This window comes from Phaethon aethereus (genome assembly GCF_964289735.1).
Source record: "Phaethon aethereus genome assembly, chromosome: 13".
Lineage (NCBI taxonomy): Eukaryota > Metazoa > Chordata > Aves > Phaethontiformes > Phaethontidae > Phaethon > Phaethon aethereus.
The window spans coordinates 20,579,146-20,601,712 of NC_138589.1; the positions used below are offsets into that span (position 1 = coordinate 20,579,146).

A 22,567-nucleotide genomic window follows, 5' to 3' on the forward strand; every position below is an offset into this window, starting at 1 on the left:
GATTAAGCACACAGGGGAAAAGAAAATAAAAATTAAATCTCCTTCGTGTGCCTAGCTGGCTCCGGGGCAAACGCTAACATTTCTTTAAAAGGTGCATCAATTTTTCCCTATTAAAGAAGTAGGTCATCAAAAGGGAGAAGCCGGTGGGGGCTGAGCTGGGAGAGACACCAGGGACCATCGAGGCCGAGCAGGCAGCACGGAAAAGATCCATCTAATTAAAACACACGACAACGGCTGAGCGAGAAAGTAATTTTTAAGACAATTTATTCCAATCTCTCTTTCTCTCACCCCATCTTTCACGTAGTCCCAGCCGAGAAGGGTTTACGGACATTTTAAATTTTAATTTTTTTTTTTTTTAGAAAAATACACATGCAAATAATATATACTTCATGGCTGAACTTTTTTTTTTTCATGAGGGAAAAAAAAAAAATAATAAAGAAACAAAGCAGGATTCGGGAAAGACCCGAGCGGAGACAGACCTGGGGATGCTGTGGGGATGGGATGCTCCAGGATGCAGGTCCGATACCTGTGGTCCAGCACATCCTCTCCATCAGAAAGGCGTTTGTCGAGGTTTTGCTGACAAACGACACAACAACCTTTCTCTGGTAAAGAGTTACCAGGTTTGGGAACGGGCAAGGGAAAGGCAGTGCTGGATCCGATCCTTCTACGAGACCCAGCGCGGAGCAGAGTCCCAGCCCCAGCGGCAAGGGAAGCCCAGCTTAGGTAAAAGCATCATTTTGATGCTAGGAAATGAGGCCAGAAACTAAGAGCTACGTGGGAAAAAAAAACCTGTTATGCTATTTATCTTGTGGGATACAGCGGATGGGGAAAACCGGATCGATGGTCCCCTGAAACCCGGACTTACGTTTCAGGACGATGTTTTTGGGGTGAGACGGAGTGCTGGACCCTTGGCTGCGAGGGGCTGGGGTTTCCTCTTGCTCGCGGAGCGGCTTTCCCCATCAGAGCAGGGATGCACCCTGCGGAGGGGCGCAGCGATGTCCCCCTGTCCCCAGCCTCCCCGCAAGCCTCGTGCCAAAATCCGCGGGGAAAAAGCAGATTCGCTGCGTCGCGGGTAGCTGCCACGGCTCCAGCAGGACAGGAGATGGGCTTCAGAGCTATTTCAGGTTTGAGCTTGACGATCAGCTGGAGCGAAGGGGCTGGGGAAGGAGAGGCCAGTGAGGTGCAGCCCGGGGAAGGAGGGAGGTTGATCCAATGCCACGGCTGCTGCGGGAAGCCAGGAGGCTTCGGGAAATGCCACGAGCCCGCGGCAGACCTGACGCTGACAACGCAGCGGGGACTGGGCACAGGGGGAATCTGCCTCGCCGCTGCTTTGCTACCTCCTCCCAAGCTGCTGTCACACCGGGGCTGCTCCGCCTGCTCTCCCAGCGATCCCACCCAAGGCCGTGGCTTTTTTCCTGCTGATCCAGGCTAAAGTTACGGCGAAAACTGTTTTCTCTCAGCCCAGAAGTACAAAACCACACAGGCAGCGCAGGGAAGGTTTCACAAGGGAAGGCTTTCCCTCCAGTTCCCAAGGAGCCTTATACCGAGGGAGGCAGCAGCCCTTTGCCAGCCCGTCTCTGCTCCCAGCAAGCCCCCGAGCGCCCGTGTCCCCGGCCGGCGGTGACATCCCTGGATACGCAACACAACCAGCTGCCAGGCTGCCCCAGAGCCTCCCGTCAGCCGCTGCATCCCGACCATCGCCATCCTCAGCAGCCGGCTCTTGCGCTGCCAGGACAAACCTTCGTGCTGCCAACAGCCGGGGCCTCACTACGCAGGGACACGGGTCAAACTGGAGGCAGAGTCGGCTGCTCTCTCCCGGCAGCGGCTTCCCTCCGCGGCCGGACGCGGCCCCGGCGGTTGGATGCCGTCCCTTGCCGTAACCTCCCGCATCCCTGCTCCAGCTCCAGCCTCCAGTGCGCTTGCGCAGCAGATGCCGGCGGGGAAATAATAATAATAAAGTGGGAGGCTCGCAGCCTTGGATTCCTCCGGATTTACCACCGTCCACGGCAGCCTCGGAAAGGCACCGAGCAGCAAAGACCTTTGGCGGCTCCGCACCCACCGCTGTCCTGCTGTGGGACGCCGAAGACCGCAGGCAGCATTTCACGGCGGGGCTGGAGACGCAGCGATACAGCTCCCTTAAGCACGCTGGGAGACTGCAGCAGTCGCCTTCTTTTTGCTTTTCTCTTGGCTTTTGTTGGTTGGTTGGTTGGTTGGTTGGGTTTTTTTTAACCGACAAAATACACTTTTGGGACTGTCTACTCTGAAAATAGAGGCGGGAGGGTCTGGCGAGGGAGGGGGAGCTGTTTGGCTCCTATTTCTACAGGCTGCCCTGGTGCAGCTCTAAAGTTTGGCGGATGGTCATGCAGGTTTTATTGCAGCTTGTGTGTGTGTTTCTTTTTTTTAAGTAGCCGAGCTTCGGTTTAAGGTAGCCCCGGAGGTGGGTTTCTCTGCCCTCCCCACCCGCTCCGGCCGCCGTCTCTCGCCGCAGCGTGCCGGCCAGGCGGCTATTCGGTGGCCATCTGCTCAATGTGGTCGCTGAGCAGCTTGTATTGCTCTGCGGAGGAGAGAGAAAAAGGGTGCTGGGAGGGTGCCGACGCATCCCGGCCAGGCAGGCGGGCTCCCTCCCTCCGGGACCCCGCGAAGGGGGTGCGCATCCCCCGGGCTCGCCCCTACCTTCATCCAAATTGCCGATGGTCGCCTGCTTCTTCAGGAAGTCGCTGCACAGCTTCTTGCTCAGGCCGAACGCCAGCATGTTGTGAATGAAGGTGCTGAGGAAGGACAGAGATGCTCTTGGCGAGAGAAGGGTCAGGCTGCCCTTTCTTCCCCCCACCCTCCTCTTCCTCTCCACAGCCCCTTGCACCGGGCTCTGGGGTGGTGCTCGGGGCTGTGGGAGAGCGCGCTAGGTCCCTGCGGCACCCGGATTTGCAAGGTAAGGGCAGGAGCAGGTCCTGGGGAGAAGCATCCTCAGCACCATAAGGGATGTCCCCAGCGGGGGAACATCTGTAAGGGGGGTGTGTGTGTCCCCACAGCTGGCAAGGACACACCGCGGAGCCCGGCTGCAGAGGGGACGGTCCCCGCGCCCCGCTCACCCCAGCTGCCCGAAGGTGATGTTCTCGTTGAAGCGGAGGCTGTCGTCACGCTCCTCCTGCGTCATGTGGCACCACTTCTCCCTGCAAGGCACAAGCCCGTCTGGCATCGCCGTCACCGGGGGACCCCCTGCCCGCATCCCCCCCGCCCCGGGCCACACGGCTGAGGACAGGAGGGCACCGAGAGCTCCTGCGGCTGCCAGCACGTGCGCAGGGCTGCATCCCTCCGCAGAATCTCTCGCCCTGGGGCAAAGCGAGAGACGCCCCGGGAAAAAGCCGTCTTCAGCCTTGGCTTTCTCCTGAAGGCCCTGGTCAAGAGCTGGGAAATCGCAGCGGCCCCTCCAGCGCAGGGCTCGCGTCACTCGCGTCACTCGCCTTCGGTGCCGTCCCCTCGGCACGGGGGACGAGCGAGGCGGGGGGGTGCAGCTCGCGGGGATGGCCGTCCCAGCAGGGCCCCCCCAACTTGGGGGGGGTACCGGGAGGGTACCAGGCACCTCTCCCCCGTCTGCAGCAGGGCTCCAACTCCCCCAGTGCCAAGCAAGCTGCTCCCCCACTCATCATGGGGGGCTCCTGTACCCCTCCCACGGCCCCACTGCTGTCCCGAATCAGCGCTGCCCTGAGGATGCTCCGGCCCCGCTCCGGCTCCCTCGCAAAGGCAGCTGCAGCGTTGCCTTAAGGGAAGGGGGTTTCTAAGCTCCAGGCGTTTGCAACCGACCCGAGGCGGTGGCAGGAGTCCCCATCCAGGCGTTCCACTTGGGAATAAAGCCTGTGACACAGAAATGTCACTGTGGTGGTGCAACGCCCGGGGGGTGGCAGGGGAGGCTGGTGCATGCACGCCGGGGAAGATAACAGCTCCAGGGTGAAGCCAGCTCTCTCCCGAGGACTCACGTGAGGTTACAGCCAAGGATAAGAGGAGAAAAAGCAAGGAAAAACAGGGATAGGTAGAAGAAAAATAGCTCTATGGAGGAGAAGGAAGAGGAGAACACCAGGAGCAAGACCGCACACCAAGCAGGATGAGGGGAGCTGTGTCGGGTGGAAGCGGAGGCTGGGAAGAAGGGTGTCTCCCAGTAAATTCCGAGAGGTTAGCTCAGCCCCAGCGCGTGTTTGTGTTGCTGAAACTGGAAAAGGATGAGTGCTCAGGCAGGCTGACCCCACCACGGGGAGCCTGTCCTCACTCCAGTCAGCCAAGCCCGGGTGTGCGAAAGCTGCTGAGCTGAGCCTTCGGTCTCCAGGGGTGAGCTGCTTATATTTATAGGGCTCTGGAAACTTATATGATATGTTTAAAGGGATTAAAAAAAAAAAAAAAGGTGTAATTTCTCCCAGATAAAGCTTACGATAGCAAATAAAAACCACAACCAAATCTGGAGGCTGAAAAGAAAGGAGAAGAATCAAATTAAGGGGCTTTGAAATCTGGAAGCAAAACTTCAGATCTCACTGGCCCACTTACAGAAGAAGAATGTTTGTAACTATTTTTTTCCTGCCTTTTTATGTTTTTGAGGGAGGAAGGAGGGAGAAAAAAAATTATCAAAGTGCCCAAGAAAAGTTCGCCGTGCTTCTGGCTTGTTATTCGGGAGTAAGATGCCTGGGAAGGGGGAAAGCCCACATGTGGCTCTACTCAAACCCTTTGATCCTTACACCAGCACGGCGGGGCAGGCGCAGGGGTGCGTACCCCCACGGGCTGTGCTAACACCTTACCCGGGAAAGCCTCACCGCGGGCAGGGGCCGGCGAGAACGCGCCGGTGAGACGTGGCTTCGGCGGCTCAGCATCGTTTCAGCAGCAGCGTTTCACCCCGCAGAGCTAACCCGAGCAGCGCTCCGTCTGAGCAATATTTAAGTTACCCGCTTGCCGGCGCATGCCTTAGCCACACGGAAGATTTACTGCCAAGCTTCAAAGAGCCCTCATCCTCTTTGCTAATGCCATCACTTCCATGTGATTTGCTCCGAGATCAAATATCCCATGCTCCAGCAAGAGAGCGATGGCTCTCCCCGCTCCCAGCTCGGAGCGTGGATGGATGCGGCTGCTTTTGAGCTTTGCGACCCGGAGGACGTGCTCACGATGGCGACATGCAGCCCCGTTTGCGTTTTTCTTTTATCTAGGGATGGCAACACAAGAGGGCATTAAAAAAAAAAAAACAAAAGGACCAGCTTTTCCAGCTGGCAAAGGATCCTCGGCACATCTTATGTGGCAGCAGAAGCCAGGAGCAAGCGGGAAGGATGGGAGAGAGGGATGCTTTCTCCGTGAATAGGCTCAGTTCATGTCCAAAACCTGCCCCGGGAACGGGCTTCCCCAGCAGCTGGGCATCTGCTTCCCACGGTGAAATATCAGAGCTTGAAACTGGTTGGGTTTCTTTCTAAAAACCCACGTTAAAAAGGAACCGATCTAAACCTCTCCAGCCCTTTTGAGAGGGGGATGCACGTGAAGCCAGACCTGCGGCGGCCGTTCCTCCCCGCTGGAGAAGGGCCTTTCAGAGCCCCCCTGAAACGTGTTACCCCCCTCCCCAGGGCAGGGTTTGGACCTGAAGTGAGCTTTGGCCTCTCAACACTAATGCACCGAGTACGGGGACAGACACACCTCTTCTCCTCTTCCTCCCCAGCGTTCCCTCTGGAGCGGCAGCAGAAACGGGGCCGACAAAAGTGGTGCGTGAAAGATCATGCAAGATAGAGGGATGGAGGGGAAAGGAGAGAAGAAGAGACGGAAGAAGGTTGTTAGAGGCAGAGAAAGGAAAGAGAGAGAAAAAGAGGAGTTTAGTTCTGGTTCGTGCCCCCCGTCCCCTGCCCTCCCCACCAAGAGGAGAAAAAACTTCCCCAGCTCTCACCGCAACCCCGGGAGGACACAGCCCGGCCACCCCAGCGATGCCCTGGCCACCCCACAGGGATGGACACTGTCACAAACCGGTCACCACGGACCCTGCGGTCGCCTGCCATGGTCAAAGCACCGTCCCTGGCGTTTCAAACCCAGCCCACGGGACGCCAGCCCTCGCCGACCAACTCCTCCTGCCAGGGATTTTAATCCTCAGCCCAGCAAGCAGCATCCCAGTTCACCCAGTGGCTTCTATTACCCTCTCTAGAGGACTGAGGGGGGTCACCACCACCTTCCAACCCCCCTGAGATACTCGGAGTACTCCAAGCTGCAGCTCCCGAAGCTCATTCGTTAGTCGGGCTCGCTCCTGACTCAGCCATCAGGTTAATTGAGAAAGGCACTCGGAGCAGAGAGCAGCTGCCGGTGGCGTATGTCCTTGTGAGACATTTGCCGCTGCTAATTTGGGGCTTAATCAAAGCAAATGCAGTTATGGTTACATTACTGTTCGACAGGTTCTTTCAGTGGCTCACTCGGGAAAAAAGAAAAGCGATAAAGGAGAACGCAGAGACTGCGCCGAGCCTGGCGGAGCATCCCACGGCGTGAGCCAGGGCTGCCGTGGCTCGGCTCAGGTTTTGGGGAGGATGCAGGAGGGCTGGCTGCTTCAAGAAGTGCTGCCACTGCTCAGAAGAGGGGCTGTTCAAATGCTCTGAGCTCAACGGCTCTCACCCCGAGAGCTCAAAGCCTCAAAGCACCGCACGGACACGCAGCGGCACGGTCCGGCTTCGGAGGGATGAAACTGCGGTCGAGAGAGGCGTGAATTGCTCGAGCCCTCACAGCAGGTCCGTGGTGGAGCAAGAGATGGGCACGAGTCCGGTGAGCATCTTACCCATCCTTGCACCCCCTGGGGTCCCCATGCCCGGGCACCCAGACACTCCCTGCACACAGCTACCCTCCGAAACGAGCAGCCCCTTCCCTTTGCAGGGCTCATCCCGATCCTCCCAGCCCTCGGGGCCGACCACGCTGCTGTGTCCAGCGCGTGTCCTTGCTGGCTGCCCGGGGTCGGTCCCCACGCCGCGCTGGCGGCACTTCCACAGCCCTCCCGGGGACGGCCAGGACCCAGGGCGTGCTCTCCCCGTCCGCTGCACCTCCCCAAGCACCTTTTCCCAGATCTTGCAAACTCAGCGCCAACAGCCTTAACCCTGGCTGGGTTTTCTGGGAACACCTCTAGGGCTTGCAAAAACGATGCAAAATGAGCAAGAAAACGTTCACGTTCCCAAATCCCTAAGAGGATGCACATCTGCCTGGCCAAGGAAAGGGATTATTTTCCTTGCTCACCTGCCCACCCCACAGCCCAGTGGCCCTGGCAGCTTTGCAATCGGGTGGAAAGCAGAGCATTGCCCTGTGGTCGGTAAGGTTTAGGGTCACAGGGAGCAGCGGGGAACGCCGGGGAGCTGGAGGGGACACGGCGTCTCCTTCTCCCATGGGGTCACGTCCTACCTGGTGGTGGGGGACCGCTTCCTGCGCTCGCAATGCACGGCGTCAAAGAAGGCGGCATTCCAAAACCGCAGGTTGTGCCTGCAGGGAGGGAGGGAGATGTTGGGGACGGCCACCCGCCATCTCCCCCGGCCTGCCCCCGAGTCCTCCCAGGGCCAAGCTCCCCCGTTTCCCAGGGGCCAGGAGGTGATTCAAGGAGGGGGCTAAGCAAGTCTGGCAGATTTGGTCCAGTTTTGGACCAGCTCCTTGTGTGCCTGCAAACACACTCTCGCTAGCACAAGGGATGTGCAAAAGCCATGGCCACATCTTTTAAGGGAAGCAGCAGCTTAAAAGCGCTCATGAAAGTCTGGGGAACGTGTGGGCAAGGAGGACAAACCCCCACCCCGGGGAGGCCAATGCCAGGCAGGCGTTACCAGATGGGCTGCTGCTTGAGGTGCATGTACAGGTAGATCTTCTCCCCTTTCTTCTCCTCCTCTGGGCTCTGCACGGAAACTGTGGGGACACACAGTTACGTGCCGAGGTCAGGATGATTCCCACCTTCCCACCCATGCACAGACCTTGTGCCCCCCTGCCACCTTGGTGTCCAAGCCACCATGACGGCAAGGTCTGCAAACCAAATACTCATCCCCAACACCTCCACAGCAACGTGAAGAGGAGCTCTGGCTGCCCTTTGCGGGCAGATGTTAACTCTAATAGGGGCATGGATGTCCCAGGTGGACATGCGAGGGACTGGACCACTGGTTCGGTAGCGCGCAAGCTACTGGGACACGGCTGGAAGAGCACAAAAGCTCAGAGGCAGTGGATGGTCCAAACCTCTGCAACCTGGTACCACTGAGGACAAGATGCCAGAAGATGTTCTTGTGGGACAGGAGCTGTGATTGCTCCAAAGCAAGGAGCTGTGAAGGCTGCTTTGGAGCACTTCTCTAGGAGCTCAGAGGAGACAGCATTGGTCCTTCCTGCCCTTCTCCCCACTCCACACCTCCGGCAATGCCAGGCATCTCATACGACTCCCAGCCCTCACTCCTTCCCCAAGGGATGCCTTGACCATGTCTACTTCAGCAATGCTGGCTCTACTCACCCGTCTTCTTCAGCTTCTCCTTTGGTTTGTCCTCACCTTCGCTGTGGCACAGAAACCAGTGTCAGCTCCCAAGAAGCCTGTCCCCCTGACAGCCCACGCAGCAAAACCCCGTTCCCCTTGGCATGGGGACCACCTTCATTTGAAAGATCCCCTGCTCCCATGCCATCGTCCCCTGGGCCAGAAAGGTGGCTAAGAGACTGTGATGTCCATCCCAGTCGGACCCAGCACAGAGATGATGCAGAAGACCACAAAGCAGCAGCACCATCTCCTGGAACCACATATCTCCACGGCCAAGGGACACAGGGCTCCCAGACCATGAGATGGCCCACGACCAAAGTATGAAGCACGGGACCAGGCTAGAGACCCTCTTCCCATGGCCATGATAACCCCTGGCTCATGGTGGCCCTACACCCAGGAGGCTTCTGGCTTGGTCACCTTATGAGTGCATGCCTCAGCCTACTCTGCCCACCCAACAGAGTGGTACCCACTCGCTCCTTTTGGTGGTAGGACCCTTCAGTTTGGTCTCCAGGCCCCCAAAGAAGCCCTTGACATTCTCCGTCTTGGCCGATGTGTTTTTCAGCAGCCGCTCTGCAATGTCCTTCTTCTCCGCCAGCCAGCTGTTCGCCGACTTCAGGTAAGAGTCAATGCTGCCCATGGGCTTCTCCTTGGCCTCCAATGGGAGCGCGTGGGTCTTGCCTGTGGGCAACATGGCAGGAGTTCAGCTGGAGCCATAGTCCTGGGTGCTGCCAGCTCCTGGGGGACCTGCTCCCAGGTACAGGATGCACCACGAAGACTAGGAGTACAGATGGAAACAGCCAGACCCCATCCCACCTCAATTCCTGTAGGTCTTTATCCTCCCCCCAGTTTTGCATAGAAAATCCAGCCCCCCATGGAGGAGTGACTGCCACACACCAAGCAATGAGCCAAGGTGCTTCTGGGCTGGGGGTTTCGTATCACATCCCCAGGGTTGGGGAACATCTGGGGATCGCCACGGACAGATAGCCCTGGCTAGAAGCCATGGTACACCCCAGCGAGGGTCTCCAGCAGGTTTGCACAGCTGCTGGGCCATGGAGGCTCTTTTCTGCTTGACATCGGAGTCAGCCAGAGCAAGGCAAGCTCTGCTGCCCGTCAGTCACCCTTCCCATGCACAGGGCACACTTCACCGCTGGTCTCCAGTGCAAGCAAAGCCCAAGGGTGCAGGTGCCTCTTACCAACGTAGTAATAGGTGAAACACATGGTCATGAGGTTCTTGGCAGGGCTGAAGTCATCCATCTGGTGACACCTGCCACGGAGGGAGGATTCGGTGAAGACACCCAGCGATGGCAACTGAAGCAGCCTCGTGGTCGCTGCCCTTCCTCGAGCCGTGGCTCTGATCTCAGGGGCTTTCGGTGGTTGCAGCGAAGCCCCAAACCCCTCCCCGACTTACTCAAACAGCACGAGGGCGAAGGACTGCATCAGGCGGTAGAAGGTCTGCTCCGAGACGCACTTGGAGTTGCAGCGCTGCAGGCACAAAGCCCAGGGTTTAGCCCAGCTCCGCAGGGCAGCTGCCTGCCGCAAGCAGCATGGGCAACCTCAGCCCCCCCGGGACCCCCGGCCGCAGGGAGGTGGGCAGAGGGCACAGGGGGTCCGGCCTCCCTCTCGGAGACAGCGGTTTGCCTCTCTGAATTGTTTTTCTAGGGAATAGGACGTTTCGGAGCGCTGATGGGATTTCAGTTTAAATAAAACAGACGACTTCTCTCCCACATTGCAACAAGCACGTGTTTAACTGCCTCGAGATGCATTTATCCACTCCGGTATCTCCCTGTATTGAAGTTCCTCCCTTTCCCCAAGTTCCTGCCCTCCAAAAATATTGCTTTGGGCCATTGCTAAATTCTCCTGGCCTGAACGTCCTGCCCAGGCTGCTCCAGAGCCCCGGTACAGGGTCACCGCTCCTTCGCACATCTCTCCCCTTACCTGGGCACTCACGTATCTCGCGAACCATTCCCTGCCCTTCCCATTCTCGCCGCTGCAGAGCTCACCAAACCTGGCCTTCTCTTCTTGGTCCAAATCCTCTCTGAAACAGGGGAAAAAAAAAACCCCAAAAAACATTAAAGTTGAGGATGTGGCCAGCATCCCTCATCCAGCCAGCACGGCTCAGCTGGATCCTCTCTCTCAGCAGCGGCATCCCAGCGCTGCGACGCCGGGAGGAGAGCGGAGGAAGAGGGGAAGGAGAGCATCCATTTTGTCATCCTCCGGCTCACACTGCTCTTTTGTTCCTCCTTGGCAGGGGGGGAGACCAAAGGCAGAGGGAGAAGAGAAGAGCCAAGGACAGCCCGAGCAGAAACTGAGCTCCAGAGACAGACACTCTGCCCCCGAGCAAAACCAGCCCCTGCTGCTCATCACGCTCGGTTTGCTCAATCCGGCTCGACACGCTGAGCCGCAGCGTTGCGGAGACCACAGCGATGGGAGCTGGGGGGGACGCAGGGCTGGGGGGGGGGGGAAGCCGGGGGCTGCCCTATGGCACGTGCGGGCTGAGATACCCAACGGGGGAGAGGAGCTGGAGACCCCCGGCGTGGGAAAGGGGAGGAAGAAGCGGGGAGGGAAGCTGGGGATGAAAGATGAGCCGGGAACTGCCCCAGAGAGGGGTGCAAGTCAGCGCCCGCATCCCCCCCTTAGCTCCGACGCCTCATTACAGCCGCAACAAGCTGCGCTAGCCACGCACGGGGAAGGGCGCAAACGGATGCTCCCGGAGTGAGACAGCGGCCAGATCCCATCCCGCGGGACGGCAGCAGGCTTGGCGGCACTGGCTGGCCCTGCTCGCTCACCCCCCGGTGAAGATCTTCCCCACGTAGTGCCGCATGAAATCCCGGCGCTCGGCCGTTGCCTCGTCCCGGGCCGACTCGGTGCTCTGGCTGGAGGAGAAGGACTCGTTGGAGGAGGAGCGGCGGTGGCCGCCCCAACGCGTGGGGGAGTCGCCCATGTCGTTCTCGCTGTCTGCCGACTCGGTGGCATCGCTCTCCTCCCTGGCTGCGTCCCCCGTGTCCCCCAGGTGCCCGTTGCCGCTGGGGGCGGCGGGAGGAGAGGGCTCCGAGGGGATGCAGGTGGGCGTTTCGGCATCGAAGTCAATGAGGTTCCCTACGGGCACGTCCAGGGGGGCCTCCATGGCTTTCCCGGGGGGGACGCGGCGGTGCTGGGAGGACTTGTTCCTTGTCCTTTCGCCCTTCACCGGGGCATCGAGGCCATCGCCGGCGGGATGCCTGGGAGGACGGGCTGGCTAAGGCAGACAGGTCCTTCCACAGGGGACCGGGTTAGAGCAGGACATCTGAAAGACAGAGGAAGGACAAGAGTGAGGAGAGGACCCCAGGGAACCACCACCGTGAACCTTGGGTGAGGAGACCACAGGCCACCACCTATCATGCCCATCGGCAGCAAGGAGGGACGGGACATGGGCGCACAGGCCAGGCAGAGGTGGCTGCTCTCCATCAGCCACATGAATAAGCAAACCCATGCAGTACTCATGTGCTTTCTGCACTGTTTGAGTGGGTTTTTCATCCTTTAGGCAAGAAAAGAGACAATCTGAGCGCAAGCTCTACGTGCCACATTTGGGATGCGACATCTCACAGCCTGACGGGCTAAACGGGGCCGGTGTGAGCCAGCAGCTGGCAAACACACTGGTGATTTTCCAGGACAGCCCCAGAGAAGCATCCTCCTCTCCCCTTCCCTCCTCTTTGCTCATGGGTATGCCTGACCCTGTTTGGAAATGGGACCGTCTCCGGGGTGGAGCATCCCAGTGTTAAACATGCACCGACCTGGTTAGACTGGGAATGGAAAGGGGATGCTGAGCGCAACAGAAACCGTAATGGGATGAGGGTGTAGGGCTCTGGACTGCAGTTGGATTCATTAGTTTTAGCATCCAACCCAGATTGCCAAGGCCCTGCAAAAGCAGGTACGGCGGCCACGGGCAGCTCTGCGCTCCGGAGGCTGCAGGGAGCACCGGCCGGCGATGGACCGCGATGCTCCGGCGCGTGCACATCCCAGGCCATATCACAGCAGCTGCTGGGCAGCAAAAGGGGCAAAGAAGGGGCTGCCCTGAAGCTGCCTCTTCACCACAGAGTCACTGACGTCCTCGGCGAACGTCTTTCTGAGAAGCGAGCCCGGTACGAGCAGCCTCGCTGCAGCAGCCTGGCGCAGGGCCGGCACGGGGCGAGGCAGCAGAGCGCAGGAGCGGGGACGGCAGCACAGGTGACAGTGACATCCCCAGGGCAGCACATCGGCAGCGCCTTCCCCACCGAGGGAACTGATCCCAGGACACAGGCAACCACCCCCAGAGCAAAAAACCAAACCAAACCAAACCTGATTGGTTTCAGCTCAAAGATTAGCATACCCCAAAAGACCAATGTTCAGTTCGTCAGACAAAAAGGAGTTCAAAATGAAACCAAATCTGAAGTCTCACCAAGTCTCACCAATCACTCTCAGGGGCTGGGGTGATAACCGTCAGCTGCAGGAGGAGCAGCTCTCCCAGCAGTGCTCGCCTCCTCCCCAGGGCCCCTTTGGGTCAGTGGGGTGCTGGGACCCACAGGACAGAGACGGAAGCACAACGCTGCACCCTTCCGGGGCACCAGACAGCCCTGGCTGGGAGAAGCCCCCGTCACCTGGGTCCCCGGGGCCGAGACACAGCGCCGATGGAGCGGGGGCCTCCTCTGCCAGCCCCTCCAGCACCTGCAGGTTTGGGCTCGGAGCTGCCTCCTCACAGCGCTGGCAGTGCAAGCTCGTTTCCGACCGTCCCAGGGTGTATTTTACGGGGAGGCAGCCCAGGATGCACGCGATGGACCTTCACGCAGCCGTGCTTTGCAGCATGTGCCTCCCTCCCCAAGTTGTACCTTGCTTTTTGCCTCTGCACCGCGTTCGGGAGCGTGCCTGGAAGCAGAAGGTGGCAGATCTGCAAACCGAGCTGTCAAGAGCTTTTTGAGAATATTTTCTCACTTCTACACTTAATGGAAAGGAATTGGTGGCGACAACAGATCCGCCTGCCCAGGTGACGTCCACGGCATGGATGTGACACCGAACAAAGTCCTGTGCAAAAGACTTTGTGCAGGTGACCTGTGAGCTGGGCGCTCCTTGCCACATGAGGGTCCCAGGTGCCCCCTTTCACATGCAGCCCGTAAAGAAACTGCAGAAATTCCTCTGCCAGGTGGGTGTCCTCGTAAGTATCCACCCAGCTGCCTCCACTAAGTGACCTGGGGAGACGAGAGGATTTCTGCACTGGTACTTTGCAAACTGGGGGGGTTACAGCCCACCCCAGAGCCACTGCTCAGCCCCGTCCTGTGCCCTGCCTGCCCTTGGGCTGCCCCCCGTCCTGCACGGAGCAGAGCTTTGCAGGGGCTGCCCCAAGCAGCGCCCCATCTCGGAGTGAGGCACAGCCAAAATTAGGGAGTTCCAGCTCTAGAAAAACAAATATAAATGAAGATGCATCGCTCTGGCTCTGGGCGGGTCTGTCGTGCCCCAGAAACCCAGCGCCAGCACACCAGCGGCACGGGGAAGAGACCGCCGGGTGCAGGACAACACGGCTCTCCAGACATCACCAGAAAGAAAAAGGGGCTGTGCGGGGGCAAGGGTGGTCCCCGGCCCTGCTTCAGGCCACGCCGGTGCCCAGGAGGGGCAGCGAGGCACCTCCGAGCCCTCCGCGGTCTCTGCCAGACGCGCGCAGCGGGCAGCGGGCAGCCGGCGCCGCTGCCTGCCCAGCCGCTGCCCGTCCCCCCCCGGCAGCGGGCCGGGGCTGCTCTGCAGGCAGCAGCTTGCGGGGGCCCCGTGCAGCTCTGGGCACGCTCCGCTGCCCCAACAACTGCTCTAACGCGCATTTCCCCGGCCCCCTCCCACCCTTCTCCGTGCACACGCATCCCACGACCCTCTGGGAGAGAGGGCTTGGGGTGCGGGCTGAGCGAGACCCCAGGGCTCACAGCAGGTATAAGCAGCGTTGCAAGCTCAGCAGAAACCTGGCGGGGGCTGCAGGCGGCGTTAGTAAGTGCGTTCTGCTCGCAGAGGGCCAGAAAGGGTTTAACCGCTCGCTGACCAGCTCATGGTAAAGCCCTGCCCTTGCACGAAGGCCACAAAAGGTGTTTTAAGGTGCTGGCAGCTGCTGTGGGTGCCCAGGCTTCCCAGGCCTGGGAAAAAACCAAACCAAAACCAAAACAAGCCTCAAACTCAGCCCCGTACCCACTCCACAACCCAGTTGTCGCTCTGGTGGAACAAATCCACAGAAGGAATAGCTGAAACACAAAGCAAGAGCCCCAGCTCCCGCAGCCTGAGCGCTCGGCTCCGGCCGCGCGTGGAGCTCAGCCCGGCCGCATGTCCCACCCCGCTCCCAGCTCGCCCCTGCGGGGTCGAGTTTGAGAGCAAACAAGGGCTCTGGAATAAAAAGGGGCTTTTGAGTGCTCGGGAGCCTTCCTAGAACGTCACGAGCTTCAGCATCACTGTGAGCTTTAGTATCTTTCGGGTCGTGCAGTTCCTGGGCTGACTTTAACCACGAAGCTCAACCAGTCAGGTAGCGTGTAGCTGACCAGGGGCTTTCTTCCAAGCGAGCATCTGCCAGCACATCTGTATTCCCCATGGGCACCTGGCGTACAACAAATCCATGTCTTCCTGCTGGAGCCACCATCCCAGCAATATCGGCAACCACGGAAGAGTTGGCTGGGGCCGTGCACGGACAGACAGGCAGCTTGGAGAGCCGCCCCTCTTCTGCAGGTTTCAGCAGAGGATACTTGGTGGCAGGAGCCGTCCCGAGGCAGGGGTATGAGTTTTAAAATGGTCAACATCTCATGACTCCTCCTCTCCCGGGGTGTTTTCCTTTCACCTCTCCCTGCCCGGTGAGTAGGCATTTACGCACCAGACAGCCACGCTTACTGCCCCGACCTCCCGGCATTGTGCAAACGCCGCAGGAAACCTGGGGTGCCCTGAAAGTTTGGAAAACGCCTGGTTTTACTAAAAGAAAAATGCTGGGGTAGATCTGAACGATGCACTTACAAACACACGTAGATGTGCAAGCAGCTTTCATCCACGATCTGCCTTTGAATCCAGAATTTCTGGCCCATCACAACTCAGGAACTGCCCAGTTTTGCTGCTTCCTCCACCTGCATCAAGCCCAGCGATGTCTCAGCTACCTAAGAAGGGGGCAAAACCTGCTGGGCACTGGGAGAACTGCGGGTGCCTGGGTACCCAGGGGTAACGCTGCTACCAGTACTGGGAGGTGAACAAAACCAGTTTGGTTTATGCAGCGCTCAGCCCCAGGGCTGCTGGAGGGTCAGCGCCCCAAGGAATTAGGCAAGGAGGGATGGGAGATGTCATGGGCTCTGCCCTGAGACAGAAGTGTCAAGTCCAGAAGGGACCCACGGGGTGTTTAAACCCGGTGCCGGGACGGGAAGGAAGGACCTGCCAGCACTGGCACGAGTGGTGCACGAGCGCATGACGCTCTTCCCCGGGTGAGTGCCTTTGCTCCGCGCCGGGGACTGTTATTGCCCTGCGAGACGAGTGGCCTGGCCACGGCAACATGGTAAACCCGAAACTCCCCCTCCCACCAACACCACAGACCCCATCGTCCCACCCAAGCCCAGCGGCTGCCCGGACCCCCGCAGCAGCTCTCTCACCGTGCCACGGGGTGTCCTGGTACATCCTACCAGGCAAGCCTGCATTTTCCAGAGATTTCAGGATGAGATGCTTTCTCCCAGCATCCCCAAGCCCTGCGTGGAGTTTCCCCTTGGGGCTTTTTGCAGCCGTGCTGGGTGCTGAGGTGGGGTATGCTGTGGGACCTCAGTAACTCATGCCTGGGAAGCGGGATCCAATCCCAGTTTGCTGCAGTGGAAATCCCAGCAGGGAACATAAGTCAGCCAGCCTGTGGCCCAGCTCTCCTTGCCCGTGGCCAGCAGGCTTGGCCCCCGGCGAGCCCCTGCCCGCCCCGTCCCCAGAGCTGGATGACAAACTTGGCTAATCCTCATTATCGGCTCAGGCCGTGGGCGGCATCCTGCATAACGACCTCGCTGTGCCCGACATGGAGACAGTGCTCCAGCCTGGAGCCCTCAGAGGCGATTAAAAACGGTAATTAAAACGAAGAAACCTCTGGCTGTCTTCTCGTAGCTATGAGAGTACCTCCCTCCAGCCCCTCTGCTCCCTGGGTGCCGGGATGGCACCCAGACACGCCGTGCAGGGGCTCTGAAAAACCCTGGGGACGTTCAGCCCGTTTGCGCGCCCCACTAGAGAAGCTGCTCCGGCGAAGGGGAAAAGACACAATTAAATATTCTTGCAGGACTCAGCTTGGCAGGCTAGAGGGGATGGCTCTGCTCCTTTGGCCACCTCACACCGACACAGCCACGAGCTCTGCCAAGACCTCCAGCAGCGCATCCCTCCACACCAAGGGCTGCGTTCATCCCTGCTGCTGTGCAGAGCCGGAGGAGCTGCGCAAGGGGCGAGGGAGATGCTCCCGCAGCCCATGGGTGGCATCTTGCCCTGCAGCAGAGGTGATTTAAACATGTCCCACGTCTCCGTTTCCCAGCCGTGTCAGGGGACATGTCCTTCCCAACCTGCGGGAAGGGGGACCGTGCATTGCTACCTCCTCCCACCGAATGTCCTGCTGCCCAGGGAGGACGCAGCCCCGATGCCGGGGGAGACGCGAGGAGTCATTGCTGCTGGAGGGACAGGGCAAAGTGCCATTTCTCAGTGCTGGCGCTTTTCCACGTTGCAGCCCGCCACGGAGATCCACGCTTGTCTCATCCACCCTGCGCACAACGCACCCACGAGCGCATCCAGATCCCTGCAAGCCTCCGTGGTCCATCACCCACCGTGCAGCGGGACCGCGGGGTCCGAGACAGGCACCCCGCTTGCACTGTGGCCACTGCAGCAGCTCCTGCTACCGTTGCTCCCCGGGGAGACCACACAGCCACCCACTTTCTTTGCACCCACGGGGTCCCAGCAAAGCACCTCTGCACCGGTGAGAAGTGCCGCGGCGGGCGCTGAGCCAGCCTGGCAGGGCTCTGCAAAGGCACCGTGGGCAAAGCTTTGTTTCTGCCAAGGAAAACTCCCTGTGCCGTAAGGGAACGGCCTGTTTCCTCCAGAGGAACTGGTCAGTCTTGTTCCCCCGTGTCTCTCCTGCAGTGGGAACGTGCCGGCAGCGGGGTCACGGCTGAGGGATGCAGAGCCGTCAAGTGCCGGATCCCTCAAACCACTCTAAATCCGGAGATACAGCGCCTCCACCTCCTGCCAAAGTGCCCCACGAACAATTAAATGCACAAACCTCCATGCTTAAAGAAGCCCTGGGAGTTAGAGAAGCTGAGTTTGCTCGTCCCCGCTGCGGATCTGCTCTGCTCCCTGCGCTGGCAGCGAGGACACGCTCCCCATTTCATCGGGGCGCAAGCCAGCTGCGTCCTCGCCAAGGCGCAGCCGTGCTACCCCGACTGCAGACGCTGCCCAGCCGCTTCGCAGGCAGAGAAGTTACAGCCTCTGCAACTTAATAAAAATAATTCCCTGAATAGCAGGGAGGCTGTGAACTGAGACCTGCGCTCAGCTGGGCTCACGCAGGCAGAGCAGAGACTGCACGCGCTCGGTGCATGCCAGAATGAGCAGCCAGCACTGCACCAAGACAGGGAGAGCTGGGGAGCGGGCGAGAGCCGGCAGCCAGGGTCCCATCCCCTGGCAGCCCCTGATGCAGGATTTTTGGCAGGTGATGTGAACACCGTTGGTCCCCTGGGTCTCCCCCCCAGCCGCGGCTCTTCTCCTGGCCCCAGCGTCACTCTGTGGGGCTCTGCTGCCCGCCGGGTCGGGCGGCCGCAGGCGGGACCCTTCCCCTTTTCCAAAGCCAGCATTAACCCACACGGGTCCCTTTACAAAGCCAGCTCGCTCAGCTTTAATAACGGAGCCATTTCAAGACAATCTGAAGCCCAGCAAGCTCCCAACTCGCCCCCGCTTTGCAAAGAGCCCTTTCTTCCCGCTGCCATCAGACACCAGATGGCAGCTCCCCGTTCGCCTGGACTTTAGAAGAGAATTAAACGCCTCTTGAATAGACCTGCGCTGCCTAAGACCGGCTTTTGTGCCGAGCAGCGGCTTCTCCTTTAACACTTGCCAGCAGCACACCCCGCCACACACACACACATCCCCGGGGAGCCCCGAAACGCAGCTATTTATTCTGCAATTCCCATTTTCACCCGGCAAAATTTCACTTAGGGGTCCCAGGGGGGTTGGGCTGTATTTTGAAAATGAGGTCCCCGAAAGGCACAGGAGGGTGTCCCCTGCCCCAAAGTCCCCCCGCTCCCACGGGAGATGCTCCAGGCTCTGCCGCCGGGTCCATGGTTAAAGATGCAGTCGGTACGGCAGCGCGGCCGAAGCCTTGTGCTGATGGAGCCCGGGGACCCGCGGGGTGCCGGGGACCTTCCATCCTACCCAGGGAGGATGAATGCATCCCCCCAAGGGGATGAGTTTAAAGAGAGGTGGGTGCTGCCTCGGCGCCTGGGTGCCACGAAAAAGCGGGTTATATCCCCTCCCGGCGTGAGACGGGGAAAGAGGACAGATTAAACCTCAGCGGGGGGACCACGCTGCCGTGCCGAGGCCTGTCCTCGCGCGGGGTCACAGCGGAGCTGGCGTTCCCCACTCGCCGCCCTCCCTCCTTCCCCTTGCTTCTACCTGCACCCGGGAGCCTCGGCGCACCCTCGCCCGCCGGCGGGTCAGCGGCATCCGGCGAGGCTCGGTCCAGCGTGGCCGGCACGCCGGGGAGCAGCCAAGGCGGGCGACGCGAGGACGATGCGATCCCTCCCTCCGGAGCTCCGGCGCATCGCGTCCCCCCCGGGTGCCCACGCAGGCACGCACGGCTGCGCGCAGAGCCGGGCTGGCTGCGGCGCCGGCTCGGAGGAAGGGGAAAGAAAAAGCTCATTGTGTAATTTCACCACGGTTTTCACGGCCGGCCGAGCACGGACGTCTCCCGAGAGCCGTGCCGGCCCCTTTCCTGCGGCACAGAGCGAGTGTGCAGCCCCTGCGAGAGCACTTGCCTTGCCATGGGACCCCCACACCGAGCTTATCCCCCCCCCAAACAGCCTCTCCAAGCCCCTGCGCACGCCGACATCCTAAATATTAAGCAAAATAAGGGGGAGTTCTCCAGCCCTTTCCATCAGCTTTAGCTGGTGTTTAAGCCTCCCCATCACCCAGACCCCTGAGGATTGTGAGTTACCTGCTCTGCTCTTCCCCAGATGAGCCACCCTGGGGAAAAAAAAAAATCAATTGAGATCAGAGGCAGAAAAGCCCCAGTTTCATGGGTTTAGTGGCAAGAGATGGGAGAGAGGGGAAGGGCGAGACCCCTGGGAGGGATGTCCCAGAGGAGGTGTTACACGCCCAGGTGGCAATTTTTGGGGTGCTGACAACAGTGGGGAGCCTCTGATACAGAGAAGCAGAACGTCATATAGAGGAGACCACCAACCCCACCAGCCTCTGCCAGGGCACCTGTGAGCTCCCAAAAGGACCCTGTCACTTGGCCAGCCACAGCCCGCCTTAACCCACCAGGGTCTCTGAAGGGGAGTGTTTTGGGGGAGCAAAGCCCCCCCCAGCTCTGCAGCACTACCCAAGCAGCGGCACGCACCCTGCGACAGCGAGGGGAGGCTGGAAACCCCCCGTGTCAGTGTGGCACCCCTGGTCCCGCTTATCCTCCCTGCTCCAGCATCTCCCCGACCCAGAGCAGAGCCCCTTGCCGTGCTCCTGGATCAGAGCATCCCCCGTGGGCAGGAGACGGCGATCGCTGTGACCCAGCACGTCCCCGAGGACCAGCAGCACCCATGGGGAGCAAAAACCAGGCTTGGCTCTAACAACAGCATCTCCCCCCCACAGGAGACGGCGTGGGGGGATGGCCCATGAGCAGCAAATTGTGTGAACCCACAGAAATATTGCTGGGACCGGTGCTGAGGGGACTGCAGCATCCCCGGCAGAGCCCGGCCAAACCGGCATGCTGCCACAAAAGGGCACTCTTGGAAGAGAGTCAAAAGCTTCTGCGTGGCTTTTCAGTCCTTTCGAGCCACGCAGGAGCGAGAGAGATGTGTGGGTCACTCCCACCACGGAGCATCCTCGTCCGGAGAGCTCAGATGGTGCCAATTCGCACGAAACTGCTCAACGCCCCATGCGGCCCCGCACAGAGGGGGATGCTGCCGGCCCCCCGCACGCATCGGCCGCAGCCCACGGAGGAAACGATGTGTTTGTCACACGAAGTTTGAGCTCAGCAAAAATCAAGAGCACTGCTAATTGACTGTCTGCTGAGGGTGATTATTATAATTAAGTCAGAGTTCAGAAATTGCAAGTGACATGTAAAAACACATGCCAGACCCCCAATTTTTATATAACAGGATGGCGAGGGTTTTACTGCCTTCCCCTCGCCAGCTCTTGCTGGTTGGGTTTTCACGCGGATGCCTGATCTTTAAAGCACGACTTGCAGGAAGCGGCTGAGGACCAGGGCAGCCCATCTCTGCCAAGGCTCAGGCTGGGTTATTATTTTTATTATTATTATACCTGCACCCACATGAGATGTTCAAGACTTTCCCAGCAGCTTGTGGAAACCTCAAAACCCCCGAAAACGCCCTTCTGGGACAGCGGCTGCTCGGGGAGACGGAGGGACCCGGCTCCCCCGCTCAGGCAGGGAGGAGGAACGGGTGCCGAGCAAGGGGTGACGCTCCCGCCTACTCGGCCGCTACAAGGGGAAGCACCTCTTTTGTGGAAGTTACTAAAGTATTGGGCAATTTTTTTTGGTTCACGCCCTTGTGCAAAAAACGCAGCCCGGGAGAGCGGGGCTGGGCAGAAGGCACGGGGGAAGGCGCCGGCGGCTCCGGAAAGGAGCCGGGGTTTCAAAGACAGAAGAACGTGATGCAAAATACCGCTGTAAAAGGGATAGAGGCAGAGCCAGAGCGGGGAGAAACGAGATAAAAGCTCTGCTAAAAGCCCCAAAGCCCAGGTCCCGCAGGCAAAGACCACGGGGCCAGGCTGAGCCCGTGGTGCGAGCTGAGCCCCACAGAAGAGGGGCAGCTCCTCTGCGGCAGCTGGAGGAGTCTGCGGCTGCAGCCTGGGCAGGGCTATGCTGGGAGCACACCCAGAGCACAGCAAAAGCACATGGAGAGGGACGGGGGCAACAAGACACTTCAACACCACAGGGTCACTTGCAGAAGGATAAATTATTTTGCCTTAAAAAGACCCACAACAGTATGAAACCATCCGAGCCCCGAAGGGTGACACTCACCCTCCACGATCTCACGGGCTGAGGGATTTGGTTCAGACCCACAAGACAAGGAAGGTGTCGGGTCCCTGGTGCGTACCCAGCCGTGTCCTCCCATGCCTTCTCGCAGCCCGGACCACCCTCCCGAGGCCACCCTGCACCGTGGCCACCCCGCACCCAGCCCAGGAGCTCCCGGCTGCTCACCGAGCCCTTCAAACCCAACACCCCGACGTGAAGATACAACGCAACAACGTGTTGCAACACCGCATACGGTTGTGACACGGCTGCTAAAAACCTAAATAAGCCACTCTTCCAGACTGGCCCGCTGCAAATCCTTCCTAATCCAATCTGGTTTATGGCATTAAGTTGGACCCTCCCATACTGAACGCCCCTTATTTGCACAGTGGTTGGGAAAATCCTCTCGTTTCCTTATTCCTGGTTGACTCTTTCATAGAATCACAGAATCATTAAGGTTGGAAAAGACCTTTAAGATCATCAAGTCCAACCATCAACCCAACACCACCATGCCCACTGAACCATGTCCTGAAGTGCCACATCTACATGTTTTTTTGAACACTTCCAGTGATGGTGACTCCACCACCTCCCTGGGCAGCCTGTGCCAATGCTTGACCACTCTCTCCATAATGAAATCTTTCCTAATATCCAATCTAAACCTCCCCTGGTGCAACTTGAGGCCATTTCCTCTCGTCCTGTCGCTGGTTACTTGGGAGAAGAGACCAACACCCACCTCACCACAACCCCCTTTCAGGTAGCTGTAGAGAGCGATGAGGGCTCCCCTCAGCCTCCTCTTCTCCAGACTGAACACCCCCAGTTCCCTCAGCCGTCCCTCATCAGACTTGTGCTCCAGATCCCTCCCCAGCTCCGTTTCCTTCTCTGGACACGCTCCA

At 59.4% G+C, this 22,567-nt stretch overlaps 1 protein-coding gene across 2 annotated transcripts; it reads right to left on the reverse strand.

The window, feature by feature from the left end:
* Positions 1–1,581: 1,581 nt before the first annotated feature.
* Positions 1,582–11,600, reverse strand: KIAA0513 (the record flags this gene model as incomplete). Of its 2 annotated transcripts, XM_082005817.1 has the most annotated exons (12): positions 1,582–2,554; positions 2,674–2,768; positions 3,090–3,170; positions 5,659–5,688; positions 7,384–7,461; positions 7,794–7,872; positions 8,459–8,499; positions 8,947–9,154; positions 9,670–9,740; positions 9,885–9,958; positions 10,412–10,511; positions 11,263–11,600. In XM_082005817.1, the coding sequence occupies 12 exons, from the start codon at positions 11,598–11,600 to the stop codon at positions 2,505–2,507; spliced, it is 1,245 nt and encodes a 414-aa protein (XP_081861943.1). In that variant the 3' UTR covers positions 1,582–2,504. The 2 variants fall into 2 exon arrangements, with proteins under 2 accessions (XP_081861943.1, XP_081861944.1); XM_082005818.1 differs by lacking the exon at positions 5,659–5,688.
* Positions 11,601–22,567: the final 10,967 nt, after the last annotated feature.